Raw genomic sequence first — 14,911 nt, forward strand, 5'->3', positions numbered from 1 at the left:
CCTAAAGTCTGCACGTACCTGATACAGTGGATCCAGAAAGTATTCACATCGCTTCACTTTTTCCACGTTTTGTTATGTTACAGCCTTATTCCTAAATGGATTAAATTCAATGTTATCACAGGCTCCTCCCATGTACATAAGTATCACAGGCTCCTCCCATGTACATAAGTATCACAGGCTTCTCCCATGTACATAAGTATTACAGACTCCTCCCATGTACATAAGTATCACAGACTCCTCCCCATGTACATAAGTATCACAGGCTCCTCCCATGTACATAAGTATCACAGACTCCTCCCACGTACTTAAGTATCACAGGCTCCTCCCACGTACATAAGTATCACAGGCTCCTCCCATGTACATAAGTATCACAGGCTCCTCCCATGTACATAAGTATCACAGGCTCCTCCCATGTACATAAGTATCACAGACTCCTCCCATGTACATAAGTATCACAGACTCCTCCCATGTACAGAAGTATCACAGGCTCCTCCCATGTACATAAGTATCACAGACTCCTCCCCATGTACATAAGTATCACAGACTCCTCCCCATGTACATAAGTATCACAGACTCCTCCCCATGTACATAAGTATCACAGGCTCCTCCCACGTACATAAGTATCACAGGCTCCTCCCACGTACATAAGTATCACAGGCTCCTCCCATGTACATAAGTATCACAGGCTCCTCCCATGTACATAAGTATCACAAGCTCCTCCCATGTACATAAGTATCACAGGCTCCTCCCATGTACATAAGTATCACAGGCTCCTCCCATGTACATAAGTATCACAGGCTCCTCCCATGTACATAAGTATCACTGACTCCTCCCATGTACATAAGTATCACTGACTCCTCCCATGTACATAAGTATCACAGCCTTTCCTCAATACTTTGGTGAAGCTCCTTTGGCACCAATTACAGCCTCCAGTCTTGGTGAGTATGATGTATGATGAGTATGATGTATGATGAGTATGATGTATGATGAGTATGATGTATGATGAGTATGATGCTACAAGCTCGGCACGCCTATTTTTGGGCAGTTTCTCCCATTCTTCTTTGTAGGACCTCTCAAGCTCCATCAGGTTGGATGGGGAGGGTCGGTGCACAGCCATCTTCAGATCTCTCCAGAGATGTTCAAGTCCGGGCTCTGGCTGGGCCACTCAAGGACATTCACAGAGTTGTCCCGGAGCCACTCCTTTGTTATCTTGGCTGGGTGCTGAGGGTTGTTGTCCTGTTGAAAGATGAACCTTCACCCCAGTCTGAGGTCCAGAGCACTCTGGAGAAGGTTTTCATCAAGGATGTCTCTGTACATTGCTGCATTCATCTTTCCCTCCATTCTGACTAGTATCCAAGTTTCCACCACTGAAAAACATCCCCACATCCCCATGCTGCCACCACCATGCTTCACAGTAGGGATGGTATTAGCAAGGTGATGAGCGGTGCCTGGTTTCCTCCAGACATGACACTTGGCATTCAGGCCAAATAGTTCAATCTTTATTTCATCAGACCAGAGAATTTTGTTTCTCATGGTCTGAGAGTCCTTCAGGTGCCTTTTGGCAAACTCCAGGCAGGTTGTCATGTGCCTTTTACCGAGGAGTGTCTTCTGTCTGGTCACTCTACCATACAGGCCTGATTGGTGGAGGGCTGCAGAGATGGTTCTTCTGGAAGATTCTCCTCTCTCCACAGAGAAACGCTGGAGCTCTGTCAGAGGGACCATCGGGTTCTTGGTCACCTCCCTGACTAAGGCCCCTCTCCCCCGGGCGGCCGCTCTAGGAAGAGTCCTGGTGGTTCCAAACTTCTTCCATTTACAGATGATGGAGGACACTGTGCTCATTGGGACCTTCAATGCTGCAGACATTTTTCTGTACCCTTCCCCCCGATCTGTGCCTCCATACAATCCTGTCTCCAAGGTCTACAGACAATTCCTTGGACTCCATGGCTTGGATTGTGCTCTGACATGCACTGTTACCTGTGGGACCTTCTATAGACAGGTGTGTGTGTTCTTCCCACTGATCACCAATGTAAGGAACATTCTTCCCACTGATCACCAATGTAAGGAACATTCTTCTCACTGATCACCAATGTAAGGAACATTCTTCTCACTGATCACCAATGTAAGGAACATTCTTCCCACTGATCACCAATGTAAGGAACATTCTTCCCACTGATCACCAATGTAAGGAACATTCTTCTCACTGATCACCAATGTAAGGAACATTCTTCTCACTGATCACCAATGTAAGGAACATTCTTCTCACTGATCACCAATGTAAGGAACATTCTTCTCACTGATCACCAATGTAAGGGACATTCTTCTCACTGATCACCAATGTAAGGAACATTCTTCTCACTGATCACCAATGTAAGGAACATTCTTCTCACTGATCACCAATGTAAGGAACTTTCTTCTCACTGATCACCAATGTAAGGAACATTCTTCCCACTGATCACCAATGTAAGGAACATTCTTCTCACTGATCACCAATGTAAGGGACATTCTTCTCACTGATCACCAATGTAAGGAACATTCTTCTCACTGATCACCAATGTAAGGAACATTCTTCCCACTGATCACCAATGTAAGGAACATTCTTCTCACTGATCACCAATGTAAGGAACATTCTTCCCACTGATCACCAATGTAAGGAACATTCTTCCCACTGATCACCAATGTAAGGAACATTCTTCTCACTGATCACCAATGTAAGGAACATTCTTCTCACTGATCACCAATGTAAGGAACATTCTTCCCACTGATCACCAATGTAAGGGACATTCTTCCCACTGATCACCAATGTAAGGGACATTCTTCTCACTGATCACCAATGTAAGGAACATTCTTCTCACTGATCACCAATGTAAGGAACATTCTTCTCACTGATCACCAATGTAAGGAACATTCTTCTCACTGATCACCAATGTAAGGAACATTCTTCTCACTGATCACCAGTGTAAGGATCATTCTTCTCACTGATCACCAATGTAAGGAACATTCTTCTCACTGATCACCAATGTAAGGAACATTCTTCTCACTGATCACCAATGTAAGGAACATTCTCCCGACTGACCCCGGATTAATTAATTTGAGTAGGGATCCCCTGAGACCTGAGAATTACTTCTGGGGTAAAACATTTGAGAAAAGCTGATTTAGACTAATGTGAGGTCTTGCATCATCCAATAATTCTAACCAACCAGAATCCAGCTTTCAGTAATCAGGACAGTGATGGGTGGCTGTTGATTGGTTGCTGTGGGTCTCTGTATCCTCTCTGTGTGGATTTTCATCTCTCTTCTGCTGGTAAAGGTCATTCCCATTCAGTAAAGTGAGGCCGGCTCTGATGAAATCTCTGATTGTGAAACACTTTTGTCTCTTCTGTGAATTAACAATAAGATGGCAAACTGCGTCCATCTGGGGTATTGAGGATGTTTGTCTCTGCTGGAGAGAGAAAGCCGAGAATGAACAAAGGCAGCACATTCCTGAGTCTGATGAGGGGGGCGGAGGGGTAAATAATGGAGGTACTTTCCTGGGTGTGTAATGACTACAACAGAGACACTGAGATCTATTCTGATCCAATACAACCATCAAATAATGATAATCCAGAGCAGCCAATCAGAGTTCAGTTTTCTGCTGTCCGATCTGTCAGACGATCCCTACATGTCCCTGCACCTTTCACCTAATTTACATAAATAGATGGAGACATGGATGGATGGAGACATGGATGGATGGATGGAGACATGGATGGATGAATGGAGACGTGGATGGATGGATGGATGAATGGAGACATGAATAGAGACATGGATGGATGAAAACATGGATGGATGGATGAATGGAGACATGGATGAATGGAGACATGGATGGATGAATGGAGACATGGATGGATGAAGACATGGATGGATGAATGGAGACATGGATGGATGAAGACATGGATGGATGAATGGAGACATAGATGAAAGGAGACATGGATGGATGAATGGAGACATAGATGAAAGGAGACATGGATAGATGGATGGATAAATGGAGACATGAATCGATGAAGACATGGATGAATGGAGACCGGGTTTGATGGAGACATGGATGGAAGAATGGAGACCTTGTTTGATGGAGACATGGATGGAAGAATGGAGACCTGGTTTGATGGAGACATGGATGGAGGAATGGAGACATGGTTTGATGGAGACATGGATGGATGAATGGAGACATTGTTGGATAAATGGAGATGTTAATGGAGTCAAATAAAACCAATGGAGACATGGATGGATGGATAAATGGAGACTTGGATGGATAAATGGAGACATGGATGGATGGAGACATGGGTGGATGGAGACATGGGTGGATGGAGACATGGGTGGATGGAGACATGGATGGAGACCTGGATGGATGGAGACATGGAAGGATAAATGGAGACATGGTTGGATGAATGGCTACATGGATGGATGAAGACTTGGATTGATGGAGACATGGATTGATGGAGACATGGATGGATGAAGACTTGGATTGATGGAGACATGGATGGATGAAGACTTGGATTGATGGAGACATGGATGGATGAAGACTTGGATTGATGGAGACATGGATGGATAAAGACTTGGATTGATGGAGACATGGATGGATGAAGACTTGGATTGATGGAGACATGGATGGATGAAGACATGGATTGATGGAGACATGGATTGATGGAGACATGGATTGATGGAGACATGGATGGATGAAGACTTGGATTGATGGAGACATGGATGGATGAAGACTTGGACTGATGGAGACATGGATGGATGAAGACTTGGATTGATGGAGACATGGATGGATGAAGACTTGGATTGATGGAGACATGGATGGATGAAGACATGGATTGATGGAGACATGGATTGATGGAGACATGGATGGATGAAGACTTGGATTGATGGAGACATGGATGGATGAAGACTTGGATTGATGGAGACATGGATGGATGAAGACTTGGATTGATGGAGACATGGATGGATGAAGACTTGGATTGATGGAGACATGGATGGATGAAGACTTGGATTGATGGAGACATGGATGGATGAAGACTTGGATTGATGAGATTGATGGAGACATGGATGGATGAAGACTTGGATTGATGAAGACATGGATGGATGAAGACATGGATGGATGAAGACTTGGATTGATGGAGACATGGATTGATGGAGACATGGATGGATGAAGACTTGGATTGATGGAGACATGGATGGATGAAGACTTGGATTGATGGAGACATGGATGGATGAAGACTTGGATTGATGGGATTGATGGAGACATGGATGGATGAAGACTTGGATTGATGAAGACATGGATGGATGAAGACATGGATGGATGAAGACTTGGATTGATGGAGACATGGATTGATGGAGACATGGATGGATGAAGACTTGGATTGATGGAGACATGGATGGATGAAGACTTGGATTGATGGGATTGATGGAGACATGGATGGATGAAGACATGGATGGATGAAGACTTGGATTGATGGAGACATGGATTGATGGAGACATGGATGGATGAAGACTTGGATTGATGGAGACATGGATGGATGAAGACTTGGATTGATGGAGACATGGATGGATGAAGACTTGGATTGATGGGATTGATGGAGACATGGATGGATGAATGGAGACATGGATGGAGGGATGGATGGATGGGGGAGTTTTCTTTGAATATTAAAAATGAATTAAATAGTGATTTCATATTGTGGTGTTTAGATGCAGTTTAGTTCCTCTTTAAGTTTTTTTTCCGGCACTTGCTCCTCATGCGCTAGGTCAAGACCCTGGCAATTTTTGTTACCGGACTGCAAGACCTAGCCAATGCACCGGTACTGGCACCTTTTTGTATTTTGTTTTTATTTATCTTCTTGTCTTCGTGTCCCTGAAATTTAGGGGGGATGGTGTGTGACCCTCACATTCCTTTTTCCCCTGCCTTGAAGGGGTCCTTCTTTGGGGCAGCCCCCCCCAGTCAATTTTTGTTGGTTAGATTTGGCTGATCACAAGGAGAGGGGTCTGCCGGGCCTTTTTGGCTAGATGGACCCAAGTGGACCTTTCACCCATCAGGAGTCTTGTGTCCTGGGGGGGGAGGGGTCAGGGAAGGGTCCTTACTCTTTGAGGGGGAGGGGACCCGATGACACACCCCAAGTGCACTGTTTCTGTTTCTGTGTGTTCACATGCACTTTTTTGGTTCACTGTTGGTGTTTTTGCGCACCACAGGCTCCAAAAAGAAAGGATGTAAACTGAGGACATTCCGTGTCTTCTCCACAGACACCGAACCTCCATGATGTCGCTGTAATTAGATTAGTGGTTGTTAAGTATCCTTATGCGGTCTGATTCCTCTGATCGCCTTCACCGTCGTCTAATCTCTTTATCCTCTTTGAGGTGGTAAGTGATCCAGAAAGATTCTATTCCACTGCACAGGACCTGCATGGAGGGACACAGCCGATAACTCTGTCCTGTAGGCTGTGGCGCTGCCCCGCGGGTTCTGGTCTCATGATGGCCACCAGCATAGAGCACCAGATTTGTGCCAACTTTAGTGGTGCATGTGGTTTTTTGTTTTTGTTTATTTTGGCTTGTGGCTTTCAGTGCTGAAAACAAATGTGAGTGAATGTTAGTTCCATGCCCTTATACTTAGACCCCTTTCACACTGGGACGTTTTTCAGGCGTTTTTCAGGCGCTTTAGCGTTAAAAAAAGCGCCTGTAAAGCGCTTGAAAGAAGCCTCATCTGCAATCCCAATGTGAAAGCCTGAGTGCTTTCACACTGAGATCCCTTTCACACTGGGGCATTTTTCAGGTGCTTTAGCTTTAAAAAAAGCGCCTGTAAAGCGCCTGAAAGAAGCCGCAGCTGCAATCCCAATGTAAAAGCCCCGAGTGCTTTCACACTGAGACGCTGCGCTGGCAGGGCATCAAAAAAAGTCCTGCAAGCAGCTTCTTTGCAGCATTTTTGGAGTGGTGAATACACCGCTCCTAAAGCACCCCTTTGGGAAGCGCCTGCAAAACGCCTGAAAAGCACCTGCAAAGCGCTTTTGGCAGAAGCGCTTTATGGCTACTTTTAACCCTTTATTTGGCCACTAGCAGGGGTTAAAAGCGCCCCAATAATGCTTGAAAAACGCTGGTAAAGCGCTGCTAGTTTAAGCAGGGCTTTACGAGCGTTTTTCGGGCGCTGACATTGTGAAAGGGCTCTTAAAGCACTCGGGGCTTTCACATTGGGATTGTAGTTGCGGCTTCTTTCAAGCGCTTTACAGTCGCTTTTTTTAACGCTAAAGCGCCTGAAAAACGCCCCAGTGTGAAAGGGGTCTTAGAATGTAGAAAGGGACCAACTAGTTTGGGTCCAGTAGGTCTTTATTGTATTTTGGCGAGATAAAAAGCCAACACAGTTCAGGGGCTCAGAGATCTCCCCTTCATCAAGGCCTATAGCAGAACTGAGGCCCCATTCACACCTCAGCGTTTTGTACCTTGAAGCTTCAAAACGCCGGAGGAGTAAAAAAATAAATCAATGATTCTCTATGGAGACGGCTCACATCTCCACTACAAGTCACCCGACGTCAAACGCCTGAAGCTAAAAAAAAAAAAGTTCTGGAGGTTTTTCTGTAGCTCGAATTGGGCAGATTGGTGTGTTTTTCAAGCGGTTTTTGTTCCAAAGAAATTCACCGAACTGCTTGATTTGAACATCTTTGAGCGTTTTGGCATGTTTTTCTGCATAATTGCAAAAATTTTATAAAAATAATAATAATAATTAAATAATAAACAACATAAATGAATAATAAATTAAATAACCATATCAGCAACCCCCCCGACCTTAATATTAACCCGTATTCCTAACCCTAACCTAACAAAATAAATAATAAAATAAATAAATTAACCCTAAACACTTCCAAAAAAAAAGTTACAAATGTAATATATAATAGAAAAAAGTGGATGAAAAGCTGAAAAACATAGCAACAAATAATGGAACAGATATTTTTTTCTCTATTTGGCTAATAAAACAACAACAGAGCTCTGAAAATGCTTCAAAAATGCTCAAAAACTTCTAAAAAAAACTCTCAAAATCAACGCTCAGGTGTAAAGGCAGCCTAAACCTTCCTATTTTTTACAGCCAAGGAAGCTGCCATCTTTGTCTCACATACTTGGTAGACTATGAGTCCATAATAGGGCTTCCTTTAGGTCAGCCATACACGGTTCAAATCTCAGTCTGTGATTTAAACCATTAATAGCCCGGCTGAATGTACCAAGTTGATCGATCAAAGCCTTCTGGATTCTCTTGTGATTATTGCTAGCGATAATCACTGTTGTCTCCCAGTTGGGATGGCTTCTTCCACGCCCCTGCCGGGGGAAAGAAATTTGTACCGTGTGTGGCTGGCCTTACATTTGCTGTCCTGTTTCCCCTGCAGTTGATGAGAGGGTGTAACAGCCAGGGCACAGAGCGGGACAGGGGCCTATAGAAGATCCTGGCCAGAAGACGCTCTGGGTAATGCAGGAGATGCAGTGATCCCAGGACTGGCAATCCAGAAGCTTGCAGATGCAGGATCTTGAAGTGTAGTCAGGCAGAAAGGGGTGAGCAACAACCAGGCAGCAGAAGTGCAGAATTAGGAAACAGAAGCAGAGTCAGGGCCAGGCCAAGGTCAGTCTCAGGTGAGCAGACAAGGTACCAAAACAGCAGACTGAAGACCAGGTCAGGTTACAAGCCGGGGTCAGCAACACAGTGTAGAGGTCAAGCAGAGTAAGGAGGAAGCCGGGTCAGAGTACAGATGTGAGCAAAGATGTGAGCACAGGGTCTGGTCACAGGTCACAGAAGCTGACAACCACCCAGCAATTGCCTTGAATTCCACCATGCTTTAAATCGGAACCTAGACGCCAAAGTTTATTCCATGTGAACACGAATGTGTACATGCCCAAGTTCATGCACTGGTCGGTGGCCTTGCTATAAGAGATGGGCAGGGTGCGGACATGCTGTAGGAGAGGGTCAGAGAATACAGCTTTGCTATAAGAGATGGATGGGGTGCGGACATGCTGTAGGAGATGGTCAGAGACTACAGCTTTGCTATAAGAGATGGTCAGGATGCAGACATGCTGTAGGACATGGTCAGAGACTACAGCTTTGCTATAAGAGATGGGCAGGGTGTGGACATGCTGTAGGAGATGGTCAGAGACTACAGCTTTGCTATAAGAGATGGACAGGGTGTGGACATGCTGTAGGAGATGGTCAGAGACTACATCTTTGCTATAAGAGATGGGCAGGGTGCGGACATGCTGTAGGAGATGGTCAGAGACTACATCTTTGCTATAAGAGATGGGCAGGGTGCGGACATGCTGTAGGAGATGGTCAGAGACTACAGCTTTGCTATAAGAGATGGGCAGGGTGCGGACATGCTGTAGGAGATGGTCAGAGACTACAGCTTTGCTATAAGAGATGGACAGGGTGCGGACATGCTGTAGGACATGGTCAGAGACTACAGCTTTGCTATAAGAGATGGGCAGGGTGCGGACATGCTGTAGGAGATGGTCAGAGACTACAGCTTTGCCATAAGAGATGGGCAGGGTGCCGACATGCTGTAGGACATGGTCATAGACTGTGAACACGCTATAGGAGATGTTGGAGATTGGGGACATGCTTTGGGAAACAGGGGCTAGGCAAAGGGCAATAAGAAAACACAGACTACAGCCTGCTGGGGCCCTAAGGGCCCCAGAAAATGCCAAAATGCCTAATGCAACCATTGTGTCACAGGTTGGGCATCAAGCCCCTATATTTATTCTTAAACAAACCTAACACCCTTAATACTGGTTATTTCTAGTTGGTGGTGCCAGTATTCCATTGTGTATCCTTACAGTCCCTACAGTGCCAACATCTTGGTGCCTAAACAAAATGATTTAAGATTTTTGTACCTTTTTTCATTTATGGAAGTGTCTGTAAGGAAATGCGCATGTGTTGGCCATTTAATAACTCATCGGGTATCATTATATTGCAGTGATGAGGACCAGGCCCTTTCCAAGTACAACCCCAAGGTGGTGACATATGTGATGGGGCCCGGCCGGCCGGAGAGCAGAGCCCAGTCCAGAGAGAGCCGATGGGGCCGACCAATGAGTGCAAGCCGAGCTGGAGATGGGCGGTGAGTACTGAAAAGAGTCACGAGTGTCAATGAATCTACTAGAAAACATGTCAGTCTCCAATACCCGACGCCGGAGAGCACGCTTTGGCTGGGGGGATGAGAGAGGTATGCAGTATAACCCGCAAAGCCATAAACACTGGCATTTTGAGGCCTTGGTACTAGAACTACCCTACTTTGTCTGGGATTGTGGATGTATGTTGAAGTGGTCCTATATCTGTCCATAGGACCACTATAACTGTCCACAGTAAAGAGCAGGCCACCATGGAAGAGTGGCCAGAAATTAGCTGAAAAAAATAGGAGTGCAGTACACATTCGCAGTTCACCATGAAGGGTCTCTGGTCAGATGTTGGCCATCATAGCAAACTCTATGTGGGGCACAAACCCAGCACTTCCCATCACCCTGAGAACACCATCCCCACAGTGAAGCATGGTGGTGGCAGCATCATGCTGTGGGGATGCCTTTCATCTGCAGGGTGTAGAAAACCGGTTAGGATTAATAGGAAAAGATGGATGACTCTAAATAGGGGAAATTCTTGAAGAACATCCGTTTCAGTCTGCCAGAGATTTGAGACTGGGATGGAGGTCCACCTTCCAGCGGGACAAACTGCCCGGAAATGTCATATTTTTTACAGGCAGCTGCTGTCTGTAACAGATATTTATGGACCCTTTACATCGGGGTCTGCAGAGTTCTCCCTTATACTGTAAGGGGGAACCCTGTGGACTCTGATGTAAAGGGGAGCTCCGTGGACTCTGAAGTAAGGGAGAACTTTGTGGACTGTGATGTGAAGGGAAACTCTGTGGAGTCTGAAATAAGGGGAGCTCTGTGGACTCTGATCAGGGTTCCCCTTTTTACCAGAGTCTGCAGCATCCCCCTTTACATCAGAGTTCTACTTTACATCAGAGTCCACAGAGTCCCCCCTTGTAAAGGTCACTGTGAAGGGGAACCCTGCAGATTCTGATGTAAGGGGGAACTCTGTGGACGCTGATTTAAATTAGTACACTGATGTAAGGGGGGATGCTGCAGATTCCGATGTAAGGGGGAACTCTGTGCTGGGTTATAGTAACCTGACCTTCCTTTAGATAGAAAAATATGTTTTTTGGCTTTTTTGTATACCTTAAACTAGAGGTGCACCGAATGGATATTTTGGTGCCGAAACTGAAACCAAAGATGCAGGAGGCGCTTAGCTGAAAACCGAAACTGAAAATGACGGTTTTGAAAAAATATTTATATTTTTAGATATACTTGTATTATATTTGATTTTTAATTAATACTATCAATTTAGATTAATATGAATTTATTGTTGGCCATTATTGGCATCTTTAGTGCAAGAAAAGCTCAAAAAAATGCAGTCTTCAGTCTTTGACCATTTGTTGTATCATGTCCTCAGTCTCTAACCATCTCTTGTATCATGTCCTCAGTCTCTAACCATCTCTTGTATCATGTCCTCAGTCTCTGACCATCTCTTTTTATCATGTCCTCAGTCTCTAACCATCTCTTGTATCATGTCCTCAGTCTCTGACCATCTCTTGTATCATGTCCTCAGTCTCTGACCATCTCTTGTATCATGTCCTCAGTCTCTGACCATCTCTTGTATCATGTCCTCAGTCTCTAACCATCTCTTGTATCATGTCTTCAGTCTCTGACCATCTCTTGTATCATGTCCTCAGTCTCTAACCATCTCTTGTATCATGTCCTCAGTCTCTGACCATCTCTTCTATCATGTCCTCAGTCTTTGACCATCTCTTCTATCAGGTCCTCAGTCTCTGAACATTCTCTTGTATCATGTCCTCAGTCTCTGACCATCTCTTCTATCATGTCCTCAGTCTTTGACCATCTCTTCTATCATGTCCTCAGTCTCTGAACATTCTCTTGTATCATGTCCTCAGTCTCTGAACATTCTCTTGTATCATGTCCTCAGTCTATGACCATCTCTTGTATCATGTCCTCAGTCTATGACCATCTCTTGTATCATGTCCTCAGTCTCTGACCATCTCTTGTATCATGTCCTCAGTCTATGACCATCTCTTGTATCATGTCCGCAGTCTCTGACCATCTCTTCTATCGTGTCCTCAGTCTTTGACCATCTCTTCTATCATGTCCTCAGTCTCTAACCATCTCTTCTATCATGTCTGCAGAGGTCAGATACAAGGGATCAATGCAGCCTCGCCAGTGCCCATCAGATGCAGCCTTGTCAGTGCCCATCAGATGCAGCCTACCAGTGCCCAGATCACACAGGGCGGTGCACCTCATTGCTAATCACACTAGCTATAGGTTTGCAGCTTAATATTGATATTTGCACTGAAAAACATTTTTTTTGTGTGTTGTGTCAGTAAATTTCACTTTGGAAGGTTTAGCAACCCTGTACAGCAGGGATATGCAATTAGCGGACCTCCAGCTGTTGCAGAACTAAAAGTCCCATGAGGCATAGCAAGACTCTGACAGCCACAAGCATGACTCAGAGAGGCAGAGGCATGATGGGACTTGTAAATTTGCATCTGGCGGAGGTCCGCTGATTGCATATCCCTGGTGTACAGTATTGAGTTTTGGTGGAAAAGGGGTGGGGTGGTGCTGAATACATACAACAATACTCAACTGCATACTCAAGATTCCTATTTTTATGGTTTTTGTCACAATCACAAATTCCCTCTTCAAAGTCATTGGCATGTTGTGTACATCATATGGTACAAAACCCCAAAAAGTCCATTGTAACTCCAGGTTGTAATGCAGCAAAATGGCAAAAACACCAGGGGGGGGTGATTACTTTTACAAGGCATTCCATGTCCCATCCCGATCTCCCGTGCAGTGCAATATTTCTTTAAATTCTTTGTGTTTTATTCCTTATGTTCTTTGATGATGATGATGATGATGGATAGGTGATCCAACTCCCCTTCCTCCGCAGGCCCCTCTCCTCTCTGTCCTCTGGCTCCAGCATAGAGGAAGAACTGGAGGAACTTAAGGACAAACTCAAGATTGCCGACGTTGATGAGGTCATACAACACCTTCAGTAAGTGCTGGGACCCCCCAACCCCAATTTTGGACTATTGTACTTGAGTCAAATACATTCTTTGAGTTTAATTTTTGATTGTAAACGACTCTTTTGTACTTGAGAACATGGTGAAGTAGATGTGAACACAATCGCTAAAATCTTGTAATCGTTAACATGTTAATGTAATTTCAAGAGTCATTATAAATACTTTTAAATCTGCAGTTTTTGATAAAATAATCCCTGGTGATCCCGCCATGAAGATCTTTGTTCAGGCACTTCTGCTCTGCCCCATCTCACAATTGTGCTCCTGAGGTTTCCAAGTGGCCGTTTCAGCACATATTACACAGGCATGGTTTGCTGTTGTCACCATCAGGAAACCCACCCTGAGAAATGCGTTGTAGGCATTGCATGGTTCATGATAGAGCGTGCAATAAACAAACTAAATGTCATTCAGTTTAGGGCGTACATCTACTTTAAGGTTTCCTTGGGCTCTCCTGCTACTGTGGAGGGAGGTCCAATGGAAGGTATAGGGGGACCAAGATAAAGCCTCCTTACACCGGATGTAGAGGGATGGAGGATGGCCATGCAAGTGTCTTTCCGCCAGGTTTGGAAGGGATGAGGGAACCAAGATAAAGTCTCATTACACAAGACTTGCAGGACGAGGGAAAATTATCAAGCAGGGATCTCTCTCTACCAGGTCTGGAAAGTTTGGGGGACCAAGAAGAAGTCATACACTAGACCTGGTGAGGTGGAGGGTGACCTAACAAGGGTCTCCCCTCACCAGACCTGGAGGTGATGAGGGGACCAAGATAAAGTCTCCTTACACTAGACCGGGAGGATGGTGGAAAATGACCAAGCAGGGTCTGTCTGCACCAGGTCTGGAAGGTTTGAAGACAAAGATAAAGTCTCCTTACATTAGACCTGGAGAGGTGGGGGGTGGCCAAGCTGGGGTTCCTTTCCACCAGTTGTAGAGGGGGTGAGGGGACCAAGATAAAGTCTCCTTGCTTTTAACTGGGATAATGGAGGAAAATTACAAAGCAGAGGTCTCTCTCCACCAGGTCTGGAAGGTTTGGTGAAGCAAAATAAATTCTCCTTTCACTAGACCTGGAGGGATGTTGGTGACCCAGCAAGGATCTCTCTCCGCCAGGTGTACAAGAGACGAGGAGACCAAGATAAGATCTCCTTACACTAGACCGGGAGGATGGGGGAAAATGACCAAGTACTGGGCTCTTTCCACCAGGTCTAGAAGATTGGGGACAAAGATAAAGTCTCCTTACTTTAAACATGGAGAGGTGGGGGTGACCAACCAGGGGTTCCTCTCCACCAGTTGTAGAAGGAATGAGGGGATCAAGATAAAGTCTACTTACATTGGACTGGGAGAATGGAGGAAAATGAACCAAGCAGGGTTCCATCTCCACCAGGTCCGAAAGGTTCTCTGCCTTTTGGCTAAGATCAAGTGTAGTATCTGTTCTTATCAGTTACCAGGAGGTGGCGCTTTCTTCCATCCCTGTTCTACGGCGAGGTGGAGCAGGGGTGGCGGTTTGCCATGCAAAACCTGCTGGTGTAAAGGTGACCCAGAGCGGTTCGTAGCCGAAAGGGAAGCCTTCTGATGGAGATGGAGAACCACTGGCCGGCGCCAGGGGAGGGGACCCTGGCCTTCTGGCTTGGATTGTGGCAGCTTTAGCTCCGGTCAGTTTTTCGGGAGGGAACCCTGTCTCCCACCGGGGGAACGTCCTGTACTTCCCGAATGTAATTAGGTAGGAGTGATGGGAGCGAGGGTGAGGCCTGATGGCAAAGGGCTCTCGCTAAGCTCCTG

At 45.4% G+C, this 14,911-nt stretch overlaps 1 protein-coding gene and 1 pseudogene across 2 annotated transcripts in view; both read left to right on the top strand.

Annotated features, from left to right (window-relative positions):
* CCDC24 (coiled-coil domain containing 24) overlaps positions 1-14,911 on the top strand; it is a 96,228-nt gene that overhangs the window by 25,470 nt on the left and 55,847 nt on the right. For both annotated transcript variants that reach the window (XM_077450741.1, XM_077450740.1), the window contains exons 4-5: positions 9,968-10,108; positions 13,009-13,113. In XM_077450741.1, coding sequence (XP_077306867.1) covers positions 9,968-10,108; positions 13,009-13,113 — 246 coding nt within the window. The remainder of the gene's footprint in view (positions 1-9,967; positions 10,109-13,008; positions 13,114-14,911) is intronic.
* Positions 14,522-14,605, top strand: LOC143928568 (U2 spliceosomal RNA; annotated as a pseudogene).

The sequence above is a fragment of the Lithobates pipiens genome, unplaced genomic scaffold (assembly GCF_037356315.1).
Source record: "Lithobates pipiens isolate NorthernLeopardFrog02 unplaced genomic scaffold, aLitPip1_a1.2 Scaffold_23, whole genome shotgun sequence".
NCBI lineage: Eukaryota > Metazoa > Chordata > Amphibia > Anura > Ranidae > Lithobates > Lithobates pipiens.